General features: G+C 45.7%; 1 protein-coding gene and 2 long non-coding RNA genes across 4 annotated transcripts in view; 1 reads left to right on the top strand and 2 right to left on the bottom strand.

Moving 5' to 3' along the window:
- LOC128886450 (paired box protein Pax-6-like) overlaps positions 1-20,132 on the top strand; it is a 94,044-nt gene that overhangs the window by 44,487 nt on the left and 29,425 nt on the right. For both annotated transcript variants that reach the window (XM_054141382.1, XM_054141379.1), the window contains exons 5-6: positions 7,796-7,986; positions 8,279-8,388. In XM_054141382.1, the coding sequence (XP_053997357.1) occupies positions 7,796-7,986; positions 8,279-8,388 (301 nt within the window). The remainder of the gene's footprint in view (positions 1-7,795; positions 7,987-8,278; positions 8,389-20,132) is intronic.
- On the bottom strand, positions 2,342-7,919 carry LOC128886829 (uncharacterized). Its single transcript, XR_008459919.1, has 3 exons — positions 7,744-7,919; positions 4,439-4,730; positions 2,342-4,285 (listed from the first exon to the last, which is right to left on the bottom strand). It is a non-coding gene; the product is annotated as an uncharacterized LOC128886829 (long non-coding RNA).
- On the bottom strand, positions 10,969-19,873 carry LOC128886805 (uncharacterized). The gene is made up of 4 exons (XR_008459911.1): positions 19,653-19,873; positions 18,392-18,505; positions 17,033-17,110; positions 10,969-13,237 (listed from the first exon to the last, which is right to left on the bottom strand). It is a non-coding gene; the product is annotated as an uncharacterized LOC128886805 (long non-coding RNA).

Genomic DNA, 20,132 nt, shown 5'->3' with positions numbered 1-20,132 from the left:
TGATCCAAGCAGGATTTCCCACGCGGCGTGGGGCGACTACGCGTCACGTGGGGTGCAAGATTTATACTGCAAATCGGCGTATCGACGCGTGGCGGCGCCGATTCGCCCCAATTTCTGGCCTTTCGGGCTCGTTACGACTCGCAATTGGAAATAATCGCCGAAAAATTGCGCCGATTTTTTTCCATACAGTATTTCGTGGGAGACGTTTCGTTACGGAGCCACCCCCTGTATATGTTCGATCGTCTGGCGGCATGTGTTTTAATTCTTTTCTAACGAGGAAAATTTCTCGATATTTTACCAAAACGAAGCTGCTTATGGTGTGTCTGAGAAAATTTAATTTTCAACGATCGTCCTATTGTACATATGTAAATGTATGTAAACAGGAGAGGTCTGTTTACGGAGAAATTTCAGTATATAAAAATGTACAATAGATAATTATATTATAATATTATTGATATGTGAATCTTTATGAAATATCGGGAGGAAGCCGCCCAACACGGTATACACTCTTATTACGTGACTCTTGTAACCTGTTATTTAGACGATTGCATAGGACTCTGCGGTGCTTGGCGCGCGAGCAGTCAGAGGGGTGACTTAATGACAGGTTATGACATTCAGCTCGCGGTCATCTCGTGTGCGCGATGTATGCCGCTCCCGTAGCACGTGTCACGTATCATTGCACGCCCCCGTGTCTCGTTTCGAATAGCAAACACGCGAGAACGGCGAAAAAAGCTCGGTTAAATCCCATCATTGCACAGTGGCAAACGTCACCGAACAGAACAGCGAACTCGTCGCAACTTACTCCAGGAAACAAAGAACGAAATATATTAGATCGTTCTAAAAGTTCGAGCCGTTTATACTTCTATTTCTCAAATTAATATGTTAAACATACTCTTAAGTGTCGCAAGAAAAGATAATCTGAAAAGTAATCATTATACCGTTACTAGAAAATTTCTGTGCTTTTTAATTAAATTTCGACACAGTCTTCGGCACGAACTTATGGGACGACCTGATAGCACGAGCATTTTTTTAAAGACTCTGGCAAGGACTCTATGTGTGGACCTTTGTATAAGCTCAAAGTCATGGTCATCAGACATGTCCTGGCTTCAGAAAGAATGCATTTAGGTGTTCGAGTATGGCAAAACTAGCTCTGCGCCTGAAGCCAGCATCCTGGGGCCCTAGTTATTTTTAACTCGCGCCTCCGACGTATCGACCATCTCCAACGCGACAACAGCAACCTTTGCCGATGGCACAGCTATAATAACAGCGAATGGGAACACTGTAACTGCGTCCAAACACTTCCACAGAGTGTCTGGATCGATGATAAATAAATAAATACGTAGCTTTTCGACAAGAGATCGTCCAGTGAAATATAACCGAGTAAAGATTAGAAGAAGAGTAAACGCAAGGACGTTATTAGCGACTTGGTCGATGACGCCAACATGGAGCGTCCGAGAGAAAAATTCAGTATCTTGGAAGAGGGTGGCTCTAGCCATCGAGGCTAGAGCTGTCACAATGCCGTTCCTGCGTGACGTCTGGGTAATAGCGTGTGCATTATCTTCTCAGCGCGGATACTGTTTACGCTCGGCGTTTGTATGGGAGTGCAATTTTTACGAGTGCTTATCCGCGGTAGTCGCGTATTTCCTGTGCGTCCCTTCGTCTCCCGCCACCCTCTCTTCGCTCGTACGCGCCGCGAGTCGAGTGTATTAAGGCACGAAGAGCGGAAGAAACGAAGGGTGCGACTCTCCCTCTCTTTCGCACTCTATTCAGTCCACTTCCGTTATCCTGGGGTCTGAACGAGCCCCATACACCGCGGCTTTATTATCGCGAAAACATCCTGAAATAGTAGTTCGGCTGACTCCAGGGCGCGTGGTCAAAGGCATTTTACGAGGGTTATTCAAAAGTCGTGAAAGTCTCGGTTAAGGGCGGCGTTCGGCGACGGTAACGTTTTCACCGAACGACCGTCTAGTATCCTGTTTTGTGTAATAACCTCGCCCGATAAATCACGGCTGGAAATACTCGGAGATTCGGCGGGACAGAGAAGTGCGAGTGGGAATTAGTTAATAGAAACCGTACATCGATATTCGGGGATACTTTACGTGGAGTATTTCGGAAGATGGGGGAAAAGCTTGTTTAACTTTTTTGTAGGCAATTCAATTCTCTTCAAGATCGATTCAAAGTATTTTACAAGATTGTGAAAAGTAACGAAGATATATGAAAGAAAAGAAAGTGATACTAGAGGTGCGTTATAATTTCTTTCGCGAATAACTTGTTGTTCGAAAACAAACTAAAGAACTAATTATTGTGCAACGGGTTAACCGTTACTGTATGGTCAATCGGTTCCAAATCGATTCTAGCGATGGTTTTTGAATTACTATCGCGCTCGTTATCGAATCCTTTAGCAGACGTCGCGCGAGGGTAATATTATGACGTCTCTATCCGAGGACCCTTTTCAAGAGTCGCCCCCTAGCTCTCTTCACGGTTCATGCTAATTTCATCGATCCGCCAGATTCTTCTTGGTCCTTCCGTGTTTCAAGCCCCCGCCGCGTGTCGTTCTTTATGCGAGTCGCACGGACGCGCGATAATATCCGAGGCCTTTTGTGTCGGTCGAGCATTATTCGGAACGGACAATTCGACGACACTTTTCTATCATTTTTGAATCATAAAAGACTTTGGCGCAATTAACCCTCCATAATCCACATCTCATATTCGATTTCTGAAAAATTCTATGATAGAACCATTCACAGGTACTAATCATGTTACATTAGGTTGTCCGAAAAGTTTCTTTCGCTTTATTAATCAGTAATACACGCACGATATTTTATATTACATTACCGAATTATGCACGATTCATTTTGCTTCATTACTGTTACGACATGTATGTCTATGAAATTAGATTGTCTATTTATATAAACACGATCACATCAAATAATTGCGTGCAAGTCGCTTTCGGGACAACCTAATATAAATCGAAAGGATAATACGATTGCGAAGTAATTGTTGCGATTGGAGTGTTCGTAGGTGATCCTACGGATTTAGATCAAATGAATTTCGATTTAAATGTGTGATTTCAGAGTCACGTGTGTGTCTACTACCGAACCATACAAAATTCTATAAATATTCAAATTTGTGTATTTTCGCAACGATTAACTCTCGCCCAACCTTTCCACCAGAAACGACATCATCCATCCCTAACAAAAACACTTGCAGGCCTATGCGATACCGCGAGCGGCACAAAACCGTCGCATCGAAGTCACTCGACGTCGGGAATCCCCGCACAATGAGAAGTCGTTGTGGCAAGACGACAAAAGCCAGCGACCCAAAGAACGGGTGCCCCTGTCAAACAACAATCCGGGCTCTGGTGTGACATCGAGTGTCCTGCCTGTTTTGGCCCAGTTCCTTTTTCACTATTTTTTTCTTTCTTTTTTTTTTTTTTTATTATTATTATCGACGTCGACCACAAGTATCGCTGCTTCTTAGCTCTTTATACAGGCGACATTTGCCGCGTGTGTCACCCTCGTCGTTACCGCGACAATCGTCGCCGCACTAGAAATCGATCCCACAATGGCGCGCTTTGTCGCGGCCAGGCATGCCACTAGCGAAACGTTGAAACGGCGAGACACACTTCGCTTTTCTCGTTCGATTTCGAAGAAAAGAGTTTCGTTCGAGTGGGTGCTCGGTCCCACAACGTTTTCAACCGCTGCCATCGAGTCGTTGACTCCGCGCCCCTTTTGCCGTTACGTCAACCAGATCGTCGAGTTAACTTGAGTATCGCTAATTTATCGTTTTCGGTTTCTCGAATTCATTATTCGCTCGTCAGTCTTCGAGATGTCCGTTCACGGTGTTTTGTTTGCGTTAAAGGGGGTTTCCTGCTTCGTTGGAACGAAAATTATGCCGTACTTCTGCGGATTTCTTTTCTCGCAAAGTATCGGGCCTAAAGACCTCTAATTCGTCGTGATTTTTTCCGTTGGTTTCTCTAAAATATACTGTTGTATGCCAACATAGTCTTTGCATTAGCTTTAGTCAAGATAACTGTCTTCTTCTCATCCTCCGTCAAACTCCAGCAACAAACATTCCAAATTTCTTCCTTCGATAACTGACGATTTCATCCTGACTAGTCATCCCGGACCTCGACCTCGCTACCTATCCTTTGCCGACCACTAAACTCACGATAATTCCTATCCTTCCATTTTCTATCTTTCCCGAACCTATAAAGCCTGCTACTCTTCCCTTTGAACCAGAGAATCGTCCGAACCGTCTCGATACGAGGATCTACAGCCAGGATCTATAGAATACAACAATACGCGAGTTACCGTAGTTGGAAAACATGGAAAGTTATAAGCTGATTAACCCTTTGACCGAGGAGGGAGTACATATAGGATGTTGAAAATACGATACGCGGTCTCGGATAAATGGGAATAAGGTTTATAATGCTTACGGCGTTCGAAGGAAAGCGTAACAACCGGAACGTTGAAGGACATCGAAGAGGGAGAGTATCGGTGATGTCTGTTTCGTGTTTGGGACGTGTCCGTGATGGGGATGGGTTCGCGTGTGCACTGAGGGGGATGACACTGCTCCGCTCGTGGGTCCGAGATGTCAGCTCGCTTCAACGCCGTGGAACCCTGACATCGGGTCTAACAAACCTCGGGGAACGAAAATCTCCCATGGCCAATCCCAGGACTCCGCGCGTAATCCTGGACACGCGATTTCTCCTCGCTCTGCCTCTCGCTCTGAAACAGGTTGCTCTCTCTCTCACTCTAAGAACTCTGAAACATGGCTTATACAATATCGACTTATACAATGGCGAAAGATAGACGTACAATTGGGAAAGGTATCGTGGGGCACGGAGGTTTGATCAGATCTGTGCCTGTAAAATTATAGTTATGGTTCAAAGTGTACCGTATTTGTAGGGCCATGTTTTTTTATATTTACAAGTGCAACGGTGCATGCAAACGTTCGAGCATTTTCTATGATACGGATAATTATTTAAAATATCTCGTGAGGTCATCAAATTTCTATTCAAACTGGTTTGTTTATGCATTGCACTGGATATTTAATTAAAATAATCATTTTATCGAATAAAGGTGTTGGTTTTATTCTACTTTATAATGAACGTAAATCAGATTATTAAAAGTTCTGGATATTAAACAAATGAATATTCCGATTTGTGAATCAAGTTTGTATGGTCAATACTTCTCGAATTATATAGCTTGGTATACAAATTTTAATTAAAACTGGGGGTGGAATCGTATAGGAAGTTTTTCGTAAATAACTCGTAAAATATTCATTTCTCGAAAATAATACAGAAGATCTTTTTCAATGATTGAAACCAAAACTAACAGTATACACACGTGCTATAATTTCAATTATAAGATAAGTTGTAAACATCGTTCGTTCGTTCGTTCGCTTTATTTTCGATTAATAAATTTGATTTTCCGTAAACTTACGACGATTAAACAAAAATCATCTCGTCTCGCGGAATGATAATTTTACGAGGAAACTATGCGCGCGGGTCGAGAATATCCGCCAGCTAGTTGGCGCACGGCTCCATTCGTTTTACCATCGTATCTTTTATTTATCCTCCGCTCCTGCGAGCTGCTTTCGTCGGTTCTGTCACTTACAGCTCGTATAAATCCCAGCCAAGTCGTAAAAGAATTCCTGCGAACTAAAGCGGTAGGTTCTCCTGCTGCCGATAGTTTCGCAATTTATTCTCTCGAGTTCTATATTTTTCTCTACGCATCGTTAGGTATTCGCGCGCTGAAGTTGGCGTTAACTTTTCACAGTGAAATATACAGTCCGACCCCCTAATTTTTGATGTGCAGCTAATTAACACGTCTCGGGACTTTTGAAGATTAGGTAGCTTAACATTTGTCGCAGTGTTTAATTTCTTAATCTCGCCGAAATCACGAATCCTATCCAGATTTATTTTTCAGGACTTTCGAGATAGCTATAGTTGAGCCCAGTGCCCCCTAGCCTCTTGTATTAGATTGTCCAGAAAGTTCGTGCCAATTTCTAAGAAACATTCGAAAACACGTTTGAATTTTAATATACATATTCATTGAATCTCATAGGTGCCATTTTGTTCCACAACCTTTCCAACATTTAAGGGATGTATGGATGTCATTGGATGTCTGGAAAGTCCATGCCGATTTTTGATAGGTAGTGCAGGTCTGAATATGTCGAAATGGCTGAAAACAAATAACATATACATATGTATATGTACATCCCTTAAAAGGTGGAAAGTTTGTGGAACAAAATGGTACCTATGTAATTCAATAAATATATGTTACAATTCAAATGTGCCTTTGAAGTTTTTTTGAAAAATTCGCACGAACTTTCTGGACAACCTAATATTTGTTTTCAATCGCTTGGATATATTCAGACCTGTACCACCTACCAAAAATCGACATGGACTTTCCGGACAACCCAATATGCAAGCTCGGTACTCTATAGTTCACCATAACCGAGCTCGGTACCCTCTTGGCTCAGTACCCTCTAGTATCTGAGCTCAGTACTCTTCAGCCCTCTATAGTTGAGCTCAGTAACCTCCATTCCATTCAGTAACCTCAGTAGCTTCAATTACTCAAAACCATGGACGATCGTGGAGGTCCATCGTCAAAGACTCATAGAATTACCTAGTGGACGTCTATTAACCGAAGCTACTCAGTTATCAGAACTGCCTCGTCCCCGAATCATTTCGAATCGAATATAAAAATGATGTCCAACCATATTTCCTAACCTCGTTCAACTCCTCCACTTGCAATAATCAACGAAAGCTCCACGAATGTTCTCTCCTAATCGCCACCTTTCAGACATCAAAGTATACACTAGCGAGACACGAATATATCTCTAATCCAAGGCAAGTCGACGCGAAGGGTGTTCCTCGAACCTGTCATTTAATTTCGTTGGTTCGAGGAAGACGCGAGGAAATTGCGGTCGCAGGATTACCAACGTTAACACGGCAGGCCCGTCGATTGGCGGAAGACGCGTATCGAGCGCGTAGCATCGCGCGCTATGCGTTGTTGCATACACGTGTTTCCCGAGCGAGTCGCAGACACGCGGGGCGCGCGTACTTAGGTTGGCAGAAGCCGAAGTCCCCTTGGAGTGACGCGAGACGGATATAATTGAAGGCGGAGGTAATTAACTCCCTCGTGGAGGACACACCGGCAGCCGCTCACCGCATCGTTTTAATTACCGCTCTCATCGCATTTCATCGGGCAGAAGCGCTCTCCCCCCACCCTCGTTCGCCTCTCTTCCTCTTTCACTCGTTTCTCCTCGCTTGTTGCCGCTCTCTAACCATCTCCCCCCACCGTTCTGCCCCTCACCGTGGCCCCACGGTGTTTCATGTTTATAATAAATCCAATGCCGCGAACGACGCCTCTCGAGCCACTGTGCAATCTCCTAAAGGCCGCTCCCTGGAAACGCGTTGCAGCTAAACGTGATTGGAAACAACCGAGTGTCTGTTTCTTTTGCGAGCACTCGTCCCCTTTGGCTGCGTTTCTCCCGAGAAAATACGGGACAGAGAGGGAGAGAGGATTTCCCGCCTGGCCTCGGTCGGAGGAAAAGTGGCCTAATAACGAGTAATCGGCGGAGAGAGCCTCCACTGTTACAGTACTGCGTCACCCACTGGTGGGTGACAGGACTTTTTTTTACGGAAACTAGATGACATAATTCTAAAAATAATATATCAAAGACGATAAATCTGTTTAAGATCAAATGATTAATAAAAAAACGTTACGTTACCATAGAAACTCGAGGACCGCTGATCTAACGTATTTCTCGTTTGCTGTTTCAGGTGTCGTCCATCAACAGGGTGCTGAGAAACTTGGCGGCACAGAAGGAGCAGCGACAACAACAGCAACAGCAGCAGCAAGGAGTGCCCGCCGTTGGCGTCGGCGTCGGTGCTGGAAGTCCAGCCGAAAGTGTTTACGATAAACTGAGGATACTAAATGGACAGACCACGGGATGGCCCAGACCCAATCCATGGTAAGCACGTTTCTTTATCTGGCGTTGCAGAGTCGACGGACGCCTCGATCATTTCGGTACGTGGCCAGCAGTCGAAGACGTGATAATTGAGATGTTATAGTAACGCTGTAAGATAAAAGTTTGTTTTAGTATGTCTGCATACGATCAACCATTAATCATTTTTGAATATCAACCCTTTGGACGCCAGGGGTCGATGTTCGCGTAGGAACCGAGGAGGGCTGATCGACCCGTGGCATCCAAAGGGTTACTACCGTTTCTTTGACATTGTCGATGCTATTGTGGGTTACGTTAGGTACTCATCCGGCCCTGGCAGTCCGTTTCCATCGTTGCAACCCAGCCTAAGTCCGAGCCACTGTACGGCCTTGCCACCGGACCCCGCGGACATCCTGCACGCGAAAAAAGGTAGGAAAATATATTCAGAAATAGATTGTGTTCTAAACAAAAATTTGCCCCGGAATAAATTTACTCCGCTAACAAAGTTTACTCGGAACATCCGAGTGAAAAGGGCTAAAACATAAATATAATTATGCATAACATAAAATATAATTCGTTTGAATCCGTTCGACAAAAATTTACAGAAAATACGCTTTCTTTTTGGTCCTCGGTACCTCCCATGTGATCCCTTAACGAAATAACAAAGGGAGACGAACACCTGGCAACATCCGTCGCAAGAATCACTTTCGAATAGCTCGCCGGTTGATGTAGACAGATTTTCGTCGCGAATACGCGGAAAACCGCAGCGACGTACAACGGAACGTACGTTCGCATGTGGCAAAAGTGGCCAGCAGCGAGACCCGAGGGGAGGGGAGGGGAGGATGAGGGAAGGGAAAGGGGAGGGGTGGTGGGGTTGGAGAATAGGGGAAGAGGCGCGTGTAAGGCACGTTTTAATTAATTAATCTGCCGGCTGAAACGATACTAATATCAATGTAATTCCGTCGGTGGGTCCCGCGGTTTGCCGCATGCGTGTGCAGCGCTTTTCCGGTAATAATTGTAACGTTTAAGCGAAACGAGAGAAAGATAGATAGACAGATAGAGAGGGAGAGAGAAAGTGGTGGGGTGGGAGGGAGGGGTTAAGTGTGTAGAAACGTGGTTGCAGTCGACCGACCAACCCACACGAAATTGTACCTCGACCAACGGAATATATATTCTCTCTCCTGCTGGTTTGGTCCCCTTCTCCCTCTCCTGCCTCTCTTTCATCGTACGGCCATGCACGCGTTCCCTTTGGCGGTACATCAAACGCGCGATTTCTTTTGCCCCGGCGTTTTCCCGCCAGGGTGGCAGGCGGTGTCACGAGCAGCGAAAAGCAAACCCGTGTGTGCGCGTATGTTGCGCGTGTATTTTTTTTTTTTTTTTTCTTCTTTTCTCGTAACTCTGGGTCGCTGGAATCTTACGCCTTCGGGCGAAGGAACCCCCGCGTGGATCGCTGTCGATCGCGCGACGACGAGGAGAAGGGTCTCGAAGGGTGGGTTGGTTGATTCCAAATTAGAGGATGTGTTCAGGTTTGGTAGATCGAGTCATGATGTCGTACGACGAACGTACTTGGAACAACGTGAGTGGTGCGAATACAGGGAAGGGTGTTTGCGACACCGATGGGGTGCAACTGCTCACCTTGATACGATACTTCCCCTGCAATCGATTTGTCTGTTGGTTTTAATTAGGCGAATTTTTTATGTTCAAATCGAAATGGAATTTCGGAACTCGCTGAAAATTTGATATGTTATAGTAACATATTGGAAGTTATAAACCGTTTAAAGAAATAAATAAATGAATACTTTTACGAAAGATTCTAATTATACTCTAGAACGTGACTATACTTTGTTCAAGTATCGGATATACACATGAATTTATTATGGATATATGTGCGAGAACAGGAATACTGTACTTTTACAAAAGTAACTACCTTAATATTTAGTAAATATTATTTACACGAAGTAGCGACGCATCCACAGGTCAGTTGCGTATCGCGAAAGTCGACTGACCGATCCTTTTAATCGTCGATTCGTAAACCCGTGGATTCGCAAAGCATCGGTTAATCGGGTGCCCCGATTCGTGCGCGATATTTTGTATTCCAGCAGAGTAGAAGGGATACAATCAAATATGGTAACTGTTGCGAGCGCTCAACCGCACGCGTACCCCGGGGGCCGGATTATCTCCGCGTTGCTGCAGGGTTGCTGCCGTTTATAGGATAACCCGTGTCAGGAGGGTTGTTTCTCTCTTCCTCTTCGTTTCTCTCCCCCCGTCCCTGCTCTGCGCCGCCCCGCACCGTATTCCACCATCCCGAGGCTCGCTTAAGCGTCTTCGTCTTTTGAGGTTTTCTCCGTCTCTCGCCGCGCCGTTTCGACTGGAACCGATACGACGGACGCCTCGGGCCAATCAGAAACGACAACTGGCACCCTCTTTCGAAAAGCAAAGCGAAAGCAGATTACGGCGCAATCATCACACCAATTCTGCCGCGGGTTTACTCCTGCCAGGAGCCCGTTTCAAACTACGCCGTGCGTGTATCTGATTAGGCAAATTCGCGCGTTGCCTAGTTGTTCGGAAACTATCGACCGTATTTTTCAATTATATCCCCTCGTTCTACTAGCTTCCTCGAAACCACTGATATAGTTTTGGATGCATAGTTGTTTGAAATAAATTACGGTAGTATCGATCGAGAACAGTAGATGTTTTAAGAAAAACAGAAACAGAACCGACAACGAAACAGAAAATTCTACGAGTTGAAACTGTAGAAATGATAGAAACGTCACGAACAAACAGACTTATATCACGCAATGAAATTATCGTCGTAGAACTTCCTGAAAATAAAATATTATACAAATTAGTTTCGGTAGACCACGGATTCTCATTGAAAATTAACATAAATTCTATTGGAATTAAAAACTGTAGAAATGATAAGGAACTCACAAACAAACAGACCTTAAACCGTTCCAGACGAAGATCATCGTGAACCTGAAACGGAATGGATCTACCTGAAACAAAATATTACACAAATTAATTTAAATAGACCATGATTTTGTTCAGCATCCGAAGCGTGGGAGTTTGCGCGATGGCGTCCTACTAAATAGTCGCGCATCGGTAGAACTCGTCGACGACAGCGACGATGGCGTCGACGTCGTCGGTATCACTGGGGTGTCTAGTGAGACTGATCCACAATGCATCCCTGAGTTGCATTGTGCTGTTGCACGAGACAAGACGAGACGAGACGAAACGAGACGAGACGAGACGAAACGAGACGAGACGGGACGGGACGAGACGAGACGAGACGCAGCGGCATGCAGAAGAATTCAATGAGGGGGTGGCGAGAAAAGAGAGGACGCGAATAAAGGAGGAGGAGAGAGCTACGGGAGAAACGAACAAGAGAGACCAAGAAAGAAAAGAGACAAGGGCGCAAAGAGACTCTGTAGTGATCGAAACGAAAGGGGTTCGGGTCGTACGGTCATTGTTTTTTCACCTCTCGGGTCCCGGTGCTACGGTGCTGCCACGCGAGCTACCGGGGGCAAAAGAAGGGAACGCTAGTCCTGAATGCCATCAAAAAATTTCGATATCCCTGACGTTCCGCGTATTTTCATTTCGATCGGCAAAAGTCTATACTAATATTGGCAATATTTGTTTCAATAATTTTTCCAAAAAAAATTGTGTTTCAGAATCGTCTCAGCTACCTCCCCATTTCTGAATCTTACACTAATTCTAGGACACCTTCTATAAGATTATTATTAAATAAGATTGACTCGTTAATTCTAATTAATTTAAAAATCATTCCTACTCTACCGATCATTAGTTTCAACACATTTCAATCACTTTTTTCTTATCAAAATAATAACCTGCATTACACATCTGTATTGATCGTGACAGACGAGGCAAAGAGCTTTAAATTTTCCCGGTTAGCAAGTGGGTTAAGAATGAAAAATGAAAGACTGGTATCGGTACGTTGGCGTCGAGTACGACGCCACGCGAGCGCCAGGCGTATTAATTACTTAAAGTCAAACGCGCCGCGAAGTTCGAGCAGCTAATCAGTTTAATTTCTCAGCGCTCCTCTCAAAGCGCCCAGCGTCTTTCATCCGTGCAACGTTACTCCGGCGAAGTACTTTGTTTAGCCAGGGAACACGCGAACAGCATTTCCGTTTCGACCTCGGTCGCGTACCGGCGCACTACACCGCCTCTCGCTCCCTTGCGATTTCGTTGTTTCGGTGGCAGCCTCTGGGTTGGCATGCGGCGCTCGTCATCGTCGTTGTCGTCGAAGGTGTATTACGGAACACTCTTCGCGGCGTGCTCGTTGATCTCTGGCTGAGATACAGAGAGTAAAACAATATAATGGCCGCCTGGTGCGCGGTCTCCGCTACGAGAGCCCAGGGTGTACTGAGAGCATTATCGTCGACCTCTATATCTGGTGCACCCGATCTCCCTTTGCTTCTCTTTCCCTTTTTTTCTCTCGTTTCTTCCTCGCTTTTTTCCCCACCCCCTCGGCCACCGCTCCCTCCCCCGTTTTTGTTCGCGTTCTGCCTTTCTTTTTCGCCCCGCGTCTGCTGCTTCTACTTCTTCTTCCCGAACTCTCTGTCCCAGTAGGTACGGTACACACGCCACTGCAACGATGCGAAACCTTTTATCGTCGAGCCGGGAACAATACCGAACTCTGTGGTCGGTTGTCGTTGTTGTCGTCGACTACGGAATCGTCCTTGTCATTCGTCCTCGTTGTTCTTGTCGCTCGACGCAACCACGTCGACGTCGGATCCTCTCGACGCGATCCGCATATTAATGGTTCCCCGATACCTTTTGTACGACCTCTCTCCGCTGTCGGATCCTTTCCGACCCCGAGAGAAAAGGAAAACTTTTTAGAGTGAAATTCGCCGGTTTGTTTTGCTGGTCTTTTCTTTTTCTTTCTTTCTTTCTTTTTTTTGTCGCTCTTTCTTTTCCTTCTCTCGCTATTGTGTCGTCGGGGAACGAGCGTAACGCGTGGACGAGGAAAGTTGGAGCGAAACGACGCGGTCCGAACTCCGACGTCTCGTGTCACGGTCACTGCTGATTCTTTGGGGGATCGTTGCTCCATTTAACGGCGTTGACTGCTGTCGCGACACGACGACGCGGAATTTTCTGCGGTTTTAACGTTCTTATATTAACGCAGGCCAGGCCAGGTCGTAAACGACTTACCGACGCGAACGTCTGCGCCATTTTGTCGTGAGAAGGTGCGCTTAAGAATCGCCATATTATACATACAGCATAACTTTGGAACCAATTTGTAGGCGTCAAGGAACATCTGCAAAAAAAAAAGCAACATTTTATTTCTTACAATTTTGTATAGTACGATCAATCTGCTCGATGGTATCCACGCTTGGTACGACACTTGGAGAGATGTAGGAATAAGATTTCCTCGAGCGTTCGAGGAACACCCTGTATGAGCAGGAATATTTACCAGGTTCTCCTTAACGCGGAGCGTGTTGCGTTCCGGATCGTTCGCGGTGCAGCGGAGCCGAGAGAGAAACTCTATGCATTGGATTCGCAGGTCAGTGAGTTGTCGCGTCGAGTCATTCAAACCGGTGTCACTACCGCTCGATTTATCGTGTTCGTCAATCTTGGTAGACTGACCTCCCGCCGCGGCTCGGGTTACCATCCACGGCAACGTCTTGCGCGCCCGCCCCCGCCGTCGCCGTCGCCGTCGCCGCGTTATCCAGCAACAACGTGGTGCGCTCCTTTGTCTTCCGCTTTATTCCCGTCCGCGCCGATGAACGGCCGACGTCGATGAATATCTACGCCATCGAGCGAACGATAAAAACCGTTCCGTGATCGTGAGGCCCGCACCGCAACCCGTCTACGTTTCCTCCGGAGGGTTTGCCGTTCATTATGCGGATACACGTGGCGAACGAGGAAAGGAGCCTGGCTGGCGCGCGCGTTCCTAGAAACGCGGCCTCGCGACCCCTTCTTTCGTTCGAAAGAAAAATTCTCAGCGCGTTCGTTTCCATCAGTTCCACGCATATAAAGCGATCGACTTTCTAGACAAGATTCAAACACGTGAATTTTATTTGTAAATCTTTAGATATCACCTACTGCGATACATTCTATCCACTTTGTCTATTCAAGTATTTCCAATACTTACGAGAAGCATCGACGGATTCATTTGACATTCTTGTAAAAATGTTCGTTTCCAGTCGCGACCAAGTTGCCGAAAGTGTGTTTGATAAACGTAGATAAATGGACCAAGAAGGACGCGCCTAAGGAGCCGAGCTAATAAAAAGAAACCAGTTCCCCAGGTGTTCCTGGTAGGGAAACGGTGAAAATATAAAATGCGCGCGTGCGGACGTGTCGCTCGCGAATGTCAATGCGCGCGGCTCGCATGGTTGGCGATCGCGCAAAGCGCATCGTCGATCTTTTGCGGTGAGCCATGCGCGTGGAAGCTCTGCGGTCTCCCGCAGAGAGAAAAGTTCGGCAGTATTGTGTGTCGGACGCTATCCAACCCGCAACCGGGAGAAATAACGAACGCGCGTCTTTCTCCTCTTCGGTTTAGCAATTCCTGTACGTGCCGCGCGCAAATCATCCCGACCCGCGGCCGGCTATTACGAATTCCCCACCGCATGTAGAAATCGGTGGTCGAGGAAAAATTCTTCTCGTTCGTGCTAGTTGGAAAATACACGGCGGAATTCGCAGATGAAATTCCACGGCGGTTGCAACTACGTGATCCGGTGCACCGATGCTGTTCCATCCGCTTGCCAGACTTTGCCCCGCCGTTTCCCTTGCTCGCGAATATGGCGCACGTCCGCCTCCGCCTCCACCGGCTACAAACATATTGCGCCTCTATCTTTGGCAAACTCCGTGTCGTCGATTGGATTCTCTTTTTCTACTCGCGCGAAGACGCTGACGTGACTTTGGCTACTGATTTCTAGGCACAAGTTTACGGAGAGGTATCGATGGCTCTTGGTTACTGCAACCGTACAGAAAGCTTTTTTTTATCCTACTTATAACGAAAGTACGCCAACTGTTACTGGAGTTTCCAAGTGAAATTAGTAAAAATGAGGATCGTTGTAACGGTAACTGAAATCTGATAAAAATTTTAGGTGATTTGGGCTATGTCTATCTTTACTAAGTTTCACTTGGAATACTCGAGTTACAGTTTACGTTCTTCCCTTATTAGAGGATTACTAGGTCAGATATTTAACGCTTCCACGGTGCAATTCTTGACTCCATGTAGTAACTGGACAGAAAGACGTTCTTTAGGCATTGAATCTGCAGCAGACTACTCCTTGCTTTAGCCTGTTTAGCATAGGTAGAGGGGATCGCCAGTCCAGATAATTTAGAAACCCTGAAGATGAAGGATTTTAGTGCTCCCTATATGCACTAGATGATTTTACACGTGTGGTGGTTGTCGTGCGTGTGGAGGGAGAGCGAGAGAGGGGAGAAAAGAAAGGGAGCGTTTCGTCCTGGGCTTGCTAGTGGACTCATCAGTGAGGCTTGCTAGCAGACCCGTGCCTTAGACGCCGGGATATTTGGAGTTCGGTCGGAAAGCCCTTATATTATGTATACCAATGTTAGGCGGACCGAGTAGTTGCGAGAAACGCGCGGTTTCCGTCTGGTGGTGAGGAACGGAGGGTGCCACACCACACACGATTGCCTGGGTTGTCTAGAAAAAGGCGCGCCTCCAGGCATCGCGGAGGAGCGAAACAACGAGCAAAGTGTACATAATCGTTCGTTCCACTCCTAATTGCTGGCCCAACGATCAATCTTCCGCATCGGTTGGCTTGTTCTCCGGGCGAAACTGATCTCGCTACCCACGAAGACGACAATAAAGATCTATCCGTCTTCGTTCGCCTCTCTGGAACTCTTTTTGACACGTCTGAGGCTTTAGCGTCGGCTGGGTCATGCTCAATCGAGGGAAGCGCGTGAGAGGGTGACAAAGTGTCTCAGCCGCGAACGGGATAAGAAGGAGATGTGGGGCGGTGGCGACGGAGATCTCTTTCCTTCGGCGTTTTCCTCGTGGCGGGAGGGTGCATCGACTCTCGAGGGTCGACTGATCTGCCTCGTAATGCCAATCGATATACACCGCACAGGAACACCTCTTCTCTTTCCACGAGCCGACACACCGTCGTTCTTTTAGGCAACGTTCATCTTTTAGGGTAACGTTCACACGGCGAGCGCGCCAACCCCTTCCGAGATCGTCTCCGCGCGTACACGGCCGTGTAAGGGGATGAATATAACGTGACTCGCGTATGAATAACGCCAAGTACGTGTTACGTGTATAAAGAGAGCCGCGTGAGATCCGCTCGGTAAAAGGCACTCCGCGTGACTTCCGCGTTTCGCGGCGTGGGCAGGGTTGGAAACGGAGCCGAGAGTTTAAGGGGAGTCGTCAACAACCCCCTTGGATTTTCTTCCTTTTTTTACCGCGCACCGAGGGTCGTCAACTCTTCCGCTCCCGCGGCGCCACCGAGAGCTTCTTCTCTTTCGCGTTTCGAGGAATCGTGGGCTTCGGACTCGCTCGACGTAAAGTGGATTCAGACTATTTCGGCTGACGAACTGGGTTAGGTCTGGAATTGACCAACACAGAATTCATCGACGCTAGTTTTCATCGGCAGTTTTTACTCTTCGTGCCCCTTTTTTATAATCAGAATTACTGTCAATAATAAAAAGAACAAAAATTTGATAGTAACAAAAAAGAATCATCCCTGAAGAATGATCCAGTGCGTATCAAAATTCATAAAAAGAAACGGTGAGCTAACAATCTGCCATACAAGTATGTTTTGCAACATCGTGTGTTTATTCTTTTAGATTTTCAGTCAAAGTAACTCCAAAGTAGATACGAATCACACAATTGAAAGCATGCTTGTTTTCATATCCGTCTAGGGAACTTGACGAATCCAAAAATTCAGAAATTTTCGAAAAATTATTCGTCCTTAAGAAAGTGCAGCTTCTTAGAGAATATACCCAGCAAAAAGTTTAAACCAAAGTTGCGTATCTTTTACGTGTCCGCAAAAAACTGTATGGAAATAACGATCGAAAAGCTGGTATTTTTGGAGTTACCTCTACCAAACCTCACTAATCGAAGACTTAAAATATTATACATTACCAACACTATCGTTTAGGGCGAATGTCCTTATTTGTCCGCACGAAGAAAGATCAGTTTTCCATTTAGTCCAAGTTAAACCTAAAAATTAAATTGCATTAGTACGAGAAAAAAAAATGATTCAGGTCTGAAAGGATTAACACGGAACGAACTATAGTAAATGAATTATAGGCTACTTTGTACCCGAAAGATGAACGTCGCGATACGAAAAACAGAAAAACGACACGGTGCTTCATAGTACAACACCTGATGTGCTTCGATTTACATAAGTGTGCTGCTAGCACACACAGAACAATCACCAGGGCCGTTACGTAACGTTACACAATCGTAGAGGCGTGTTCATCGTACAACGGACGATTGAATTTATGGTTCATCGTGCGCGTGGAATATCATAAGACTCCGCTCGACAGCTGACCTAATATTCTCAATTCGCTTTTGGAAGTACGAACCGCGATGCTCGAGGGCAAGTTTCGTTATCTTTATTTCTAAATAAAGGTAAAGCGCTAAACGCAATTACAATTACTGTATTCGTTTAATTATTCCTCGGCTGAACAGACACTTGAACGTGGATGATCGGTACAGATTTTTGGAATCTATTGAAATATGCGTTGAACATTTGTAGAGGTCTAAACGAAAAATAAGGACACGGAGTTGATCGAGTTGTACAATGAACGGCTTGATTAAACTACCTTGCAATTTGTTTGAATAACGAGCAAAAGATCATCGGAAACGAAGCACGGTTGGGAAATACGGTAACAACCACGAGTGCCAAAGACACGCTGCGAGCAGTACCATTCGTTTCCGCGGAAACGTTGAAATCGTAAATGTGAAACGTGGAAATTTTTAACTGGAGGAAACGAGACCAGACCCCTCCGCCTCTCTCGCCGTCACTCTCCCTTATCCCTCTGCATCCGTATTAATTCGGCGATATTAATCAAGCAGCGAGTTCTCACGTACAAAAGCGTACCGATGTAAGCGCAGTAGGAACCTTATTGTTTCGGTACCCTCCGGTTCAATATCGACGTGCCCTGTGACGCAATGCGTACACTCGTTGCACATCACACTGGCACAGACGCGGCTGTGCGCGCGGATTCTGAAAACTACGGAGGGATATATGCAGACGGAAGGATCACAAAGGGGTTTCTCGTTGCCGGGAAGCAAAGGCAGGCAAGCAAGAGCAGGTGCCGACTTCGAAAGAGTCGAAAAGAGTTCGACGTGGCTGTCGACGGGGGATCTCCAATCACTACCGTTCCTACGGTACGTCTGCGTGGCATACGTGGGAGCTACTGCTTTCCGTCGTCTCCTTTTCTCTCATTGTTTCACCTTCTATCGTCTGCTATCGCGCGAGATTGTCGAACAGACCTAGACGAATGCTTCTTCCTGGACGGTGGACATCGTCGTGACATCTTCTGGCCAACGGACTGTATTAATTCTTTGCGGCACAGGAATTCAGGACGTCTGCCTAGCTAGCCCTCGCTCACCCTTACATAAAATTTAAGGAAAAAATTACACAATAATGCGCTATTTATTCCGCTCTTCAAATCCGTAAGAAAAATATTTTGCGTTCGCTCCGTTTAATGCAAACAAATTTATTTAAATGTGGAGGCCGAGTCGGCTGCGCCCCCCCCCCCCCCCCTCCTCCTCCTCCCACATATTAATGATAAGCAACATTGACAGAAAAACATGTAGGAATTATGTAGGAATTATGCGCTAATTATGCGCTATCGTATAAGAGCAACTTCGATTTTTGCGCTCCATCCCTTAAGGGACTTCCCTCTTGGTACGAATGCCAGTTACGAGAAAAAATTTGCATTTTTATATAAATTAACTTACCTCTACGATTTTTCACGTAAAACCAGCAAAGAAATATTATCGCGATAAACATTCCGCTTACAACAATTGTTGAACCGGTATTAGCATGTTGAAAGTTGCCAACATAAGTGCATACATTTGTAACATTGGATGAATGTATTACCAACTGCTTTACGTAAATAAGACGAAATACAGGGTGTCTCAAAAATGTAACACCTTGAAATGGGTGGTTCGGGAGGTGATTTGAAACAACTTTTTCCTTGGCGAAAATGTTGTCCGTGGCTTCGTTAAGGAGATATTAACGGAAAACACTGACCAATCAGAGCGCGAGTATGCCGATGGAGCGACCGAGGTAGCGAATGAGCGCGACCGCTTAGCGCGTAGCTTACGGCCGCTCCAACGGTATACGCGCGCTCTGATTGGTCGACGTTTTCCGTTAGTATCTCCTCGACATTTTCGCAAGGGAAAAAGTTGTTTCAAATCACCTCCCGAACCACCCCTTTCAACGACTTCCAACATTTTTGGAACACCCTGTATGAACCTATACACATGCAGCTATTGCAAAATTTCGAGATGGGATTTTTTCATCAAAAAGAAGGGACACTTTTAATCCCACCGTGCCCCAAAGAGTTAACGCGTTCACCGCCAGATTAATACTCGTGAACATTTCTACGAGGCTAAAGCTCTGTTTCGCGACGTTCGGAAATTATAATCTAACATTTGTGCTAGACGTTATTTTCTAACGTCGTCGAGCTTTTACGAATTGTCGACAGATACTTTCTCGCAATCGGAATTAATGCTTTTTACTTACTTGAGTTTCATTGGATTCTCCAGAAAGTTCGTGTCAATTTTTGGGACAAACGTCAAGCCACAATGGTCGAGATACACTTCAGAGAACGCGTTCAAGTGAAAGTAAAGAACTTGTTGGATATGTACGAAATAAACACACGTTGATAACTTGTAATTATTACTTAATGTAAGAAATAGATTACAACATAATTAACGCGAAACACGCGACACGCGAAGCTGCGAAGAACTACAGGCGTACCACCCCGCGCGGGAAAAGGCAGCGCAAGTGGCAAACGTAACAAACGAAAAACCCTAGGCGAAAAGAATATAGGTCGCGACACCTTGCGACACCCTAGTGTCAATCGCCGATCGGTCGGTAATAGTGCATATTATCGATCATCAATCAGGAACAAAATATGTCTAAATACACGGTCTGTCTAAAAAGAAACCGAACTTTTGCTATTAAAAAAAAAAGTGAAAGTAAAGTTTTTACACACACGTT

This window comes from Hylaeus anthracinus, unplaced genomic scaffold, assembly GCF_026225885.1.
Source record: "Hylaeus anthracinus isolate JK02 unplaced genomic scaffold, UHH_iyHylAnth1.0_haploid 0, whole genome shotgun sequence".
Taxonomy (NCBI): domain Eukaryota; kingdom Metazoa; phylum Arthropoda; class Insecta; order Hymenoptera; family Colletidae; genus Hylaeus; species Hylaeus anthracinus.
The sequence above is the reverse complement of the archived record's forward strand: the minus strand, read 5'-3'. Positions and strand labels throughout refer to the sequence as shown.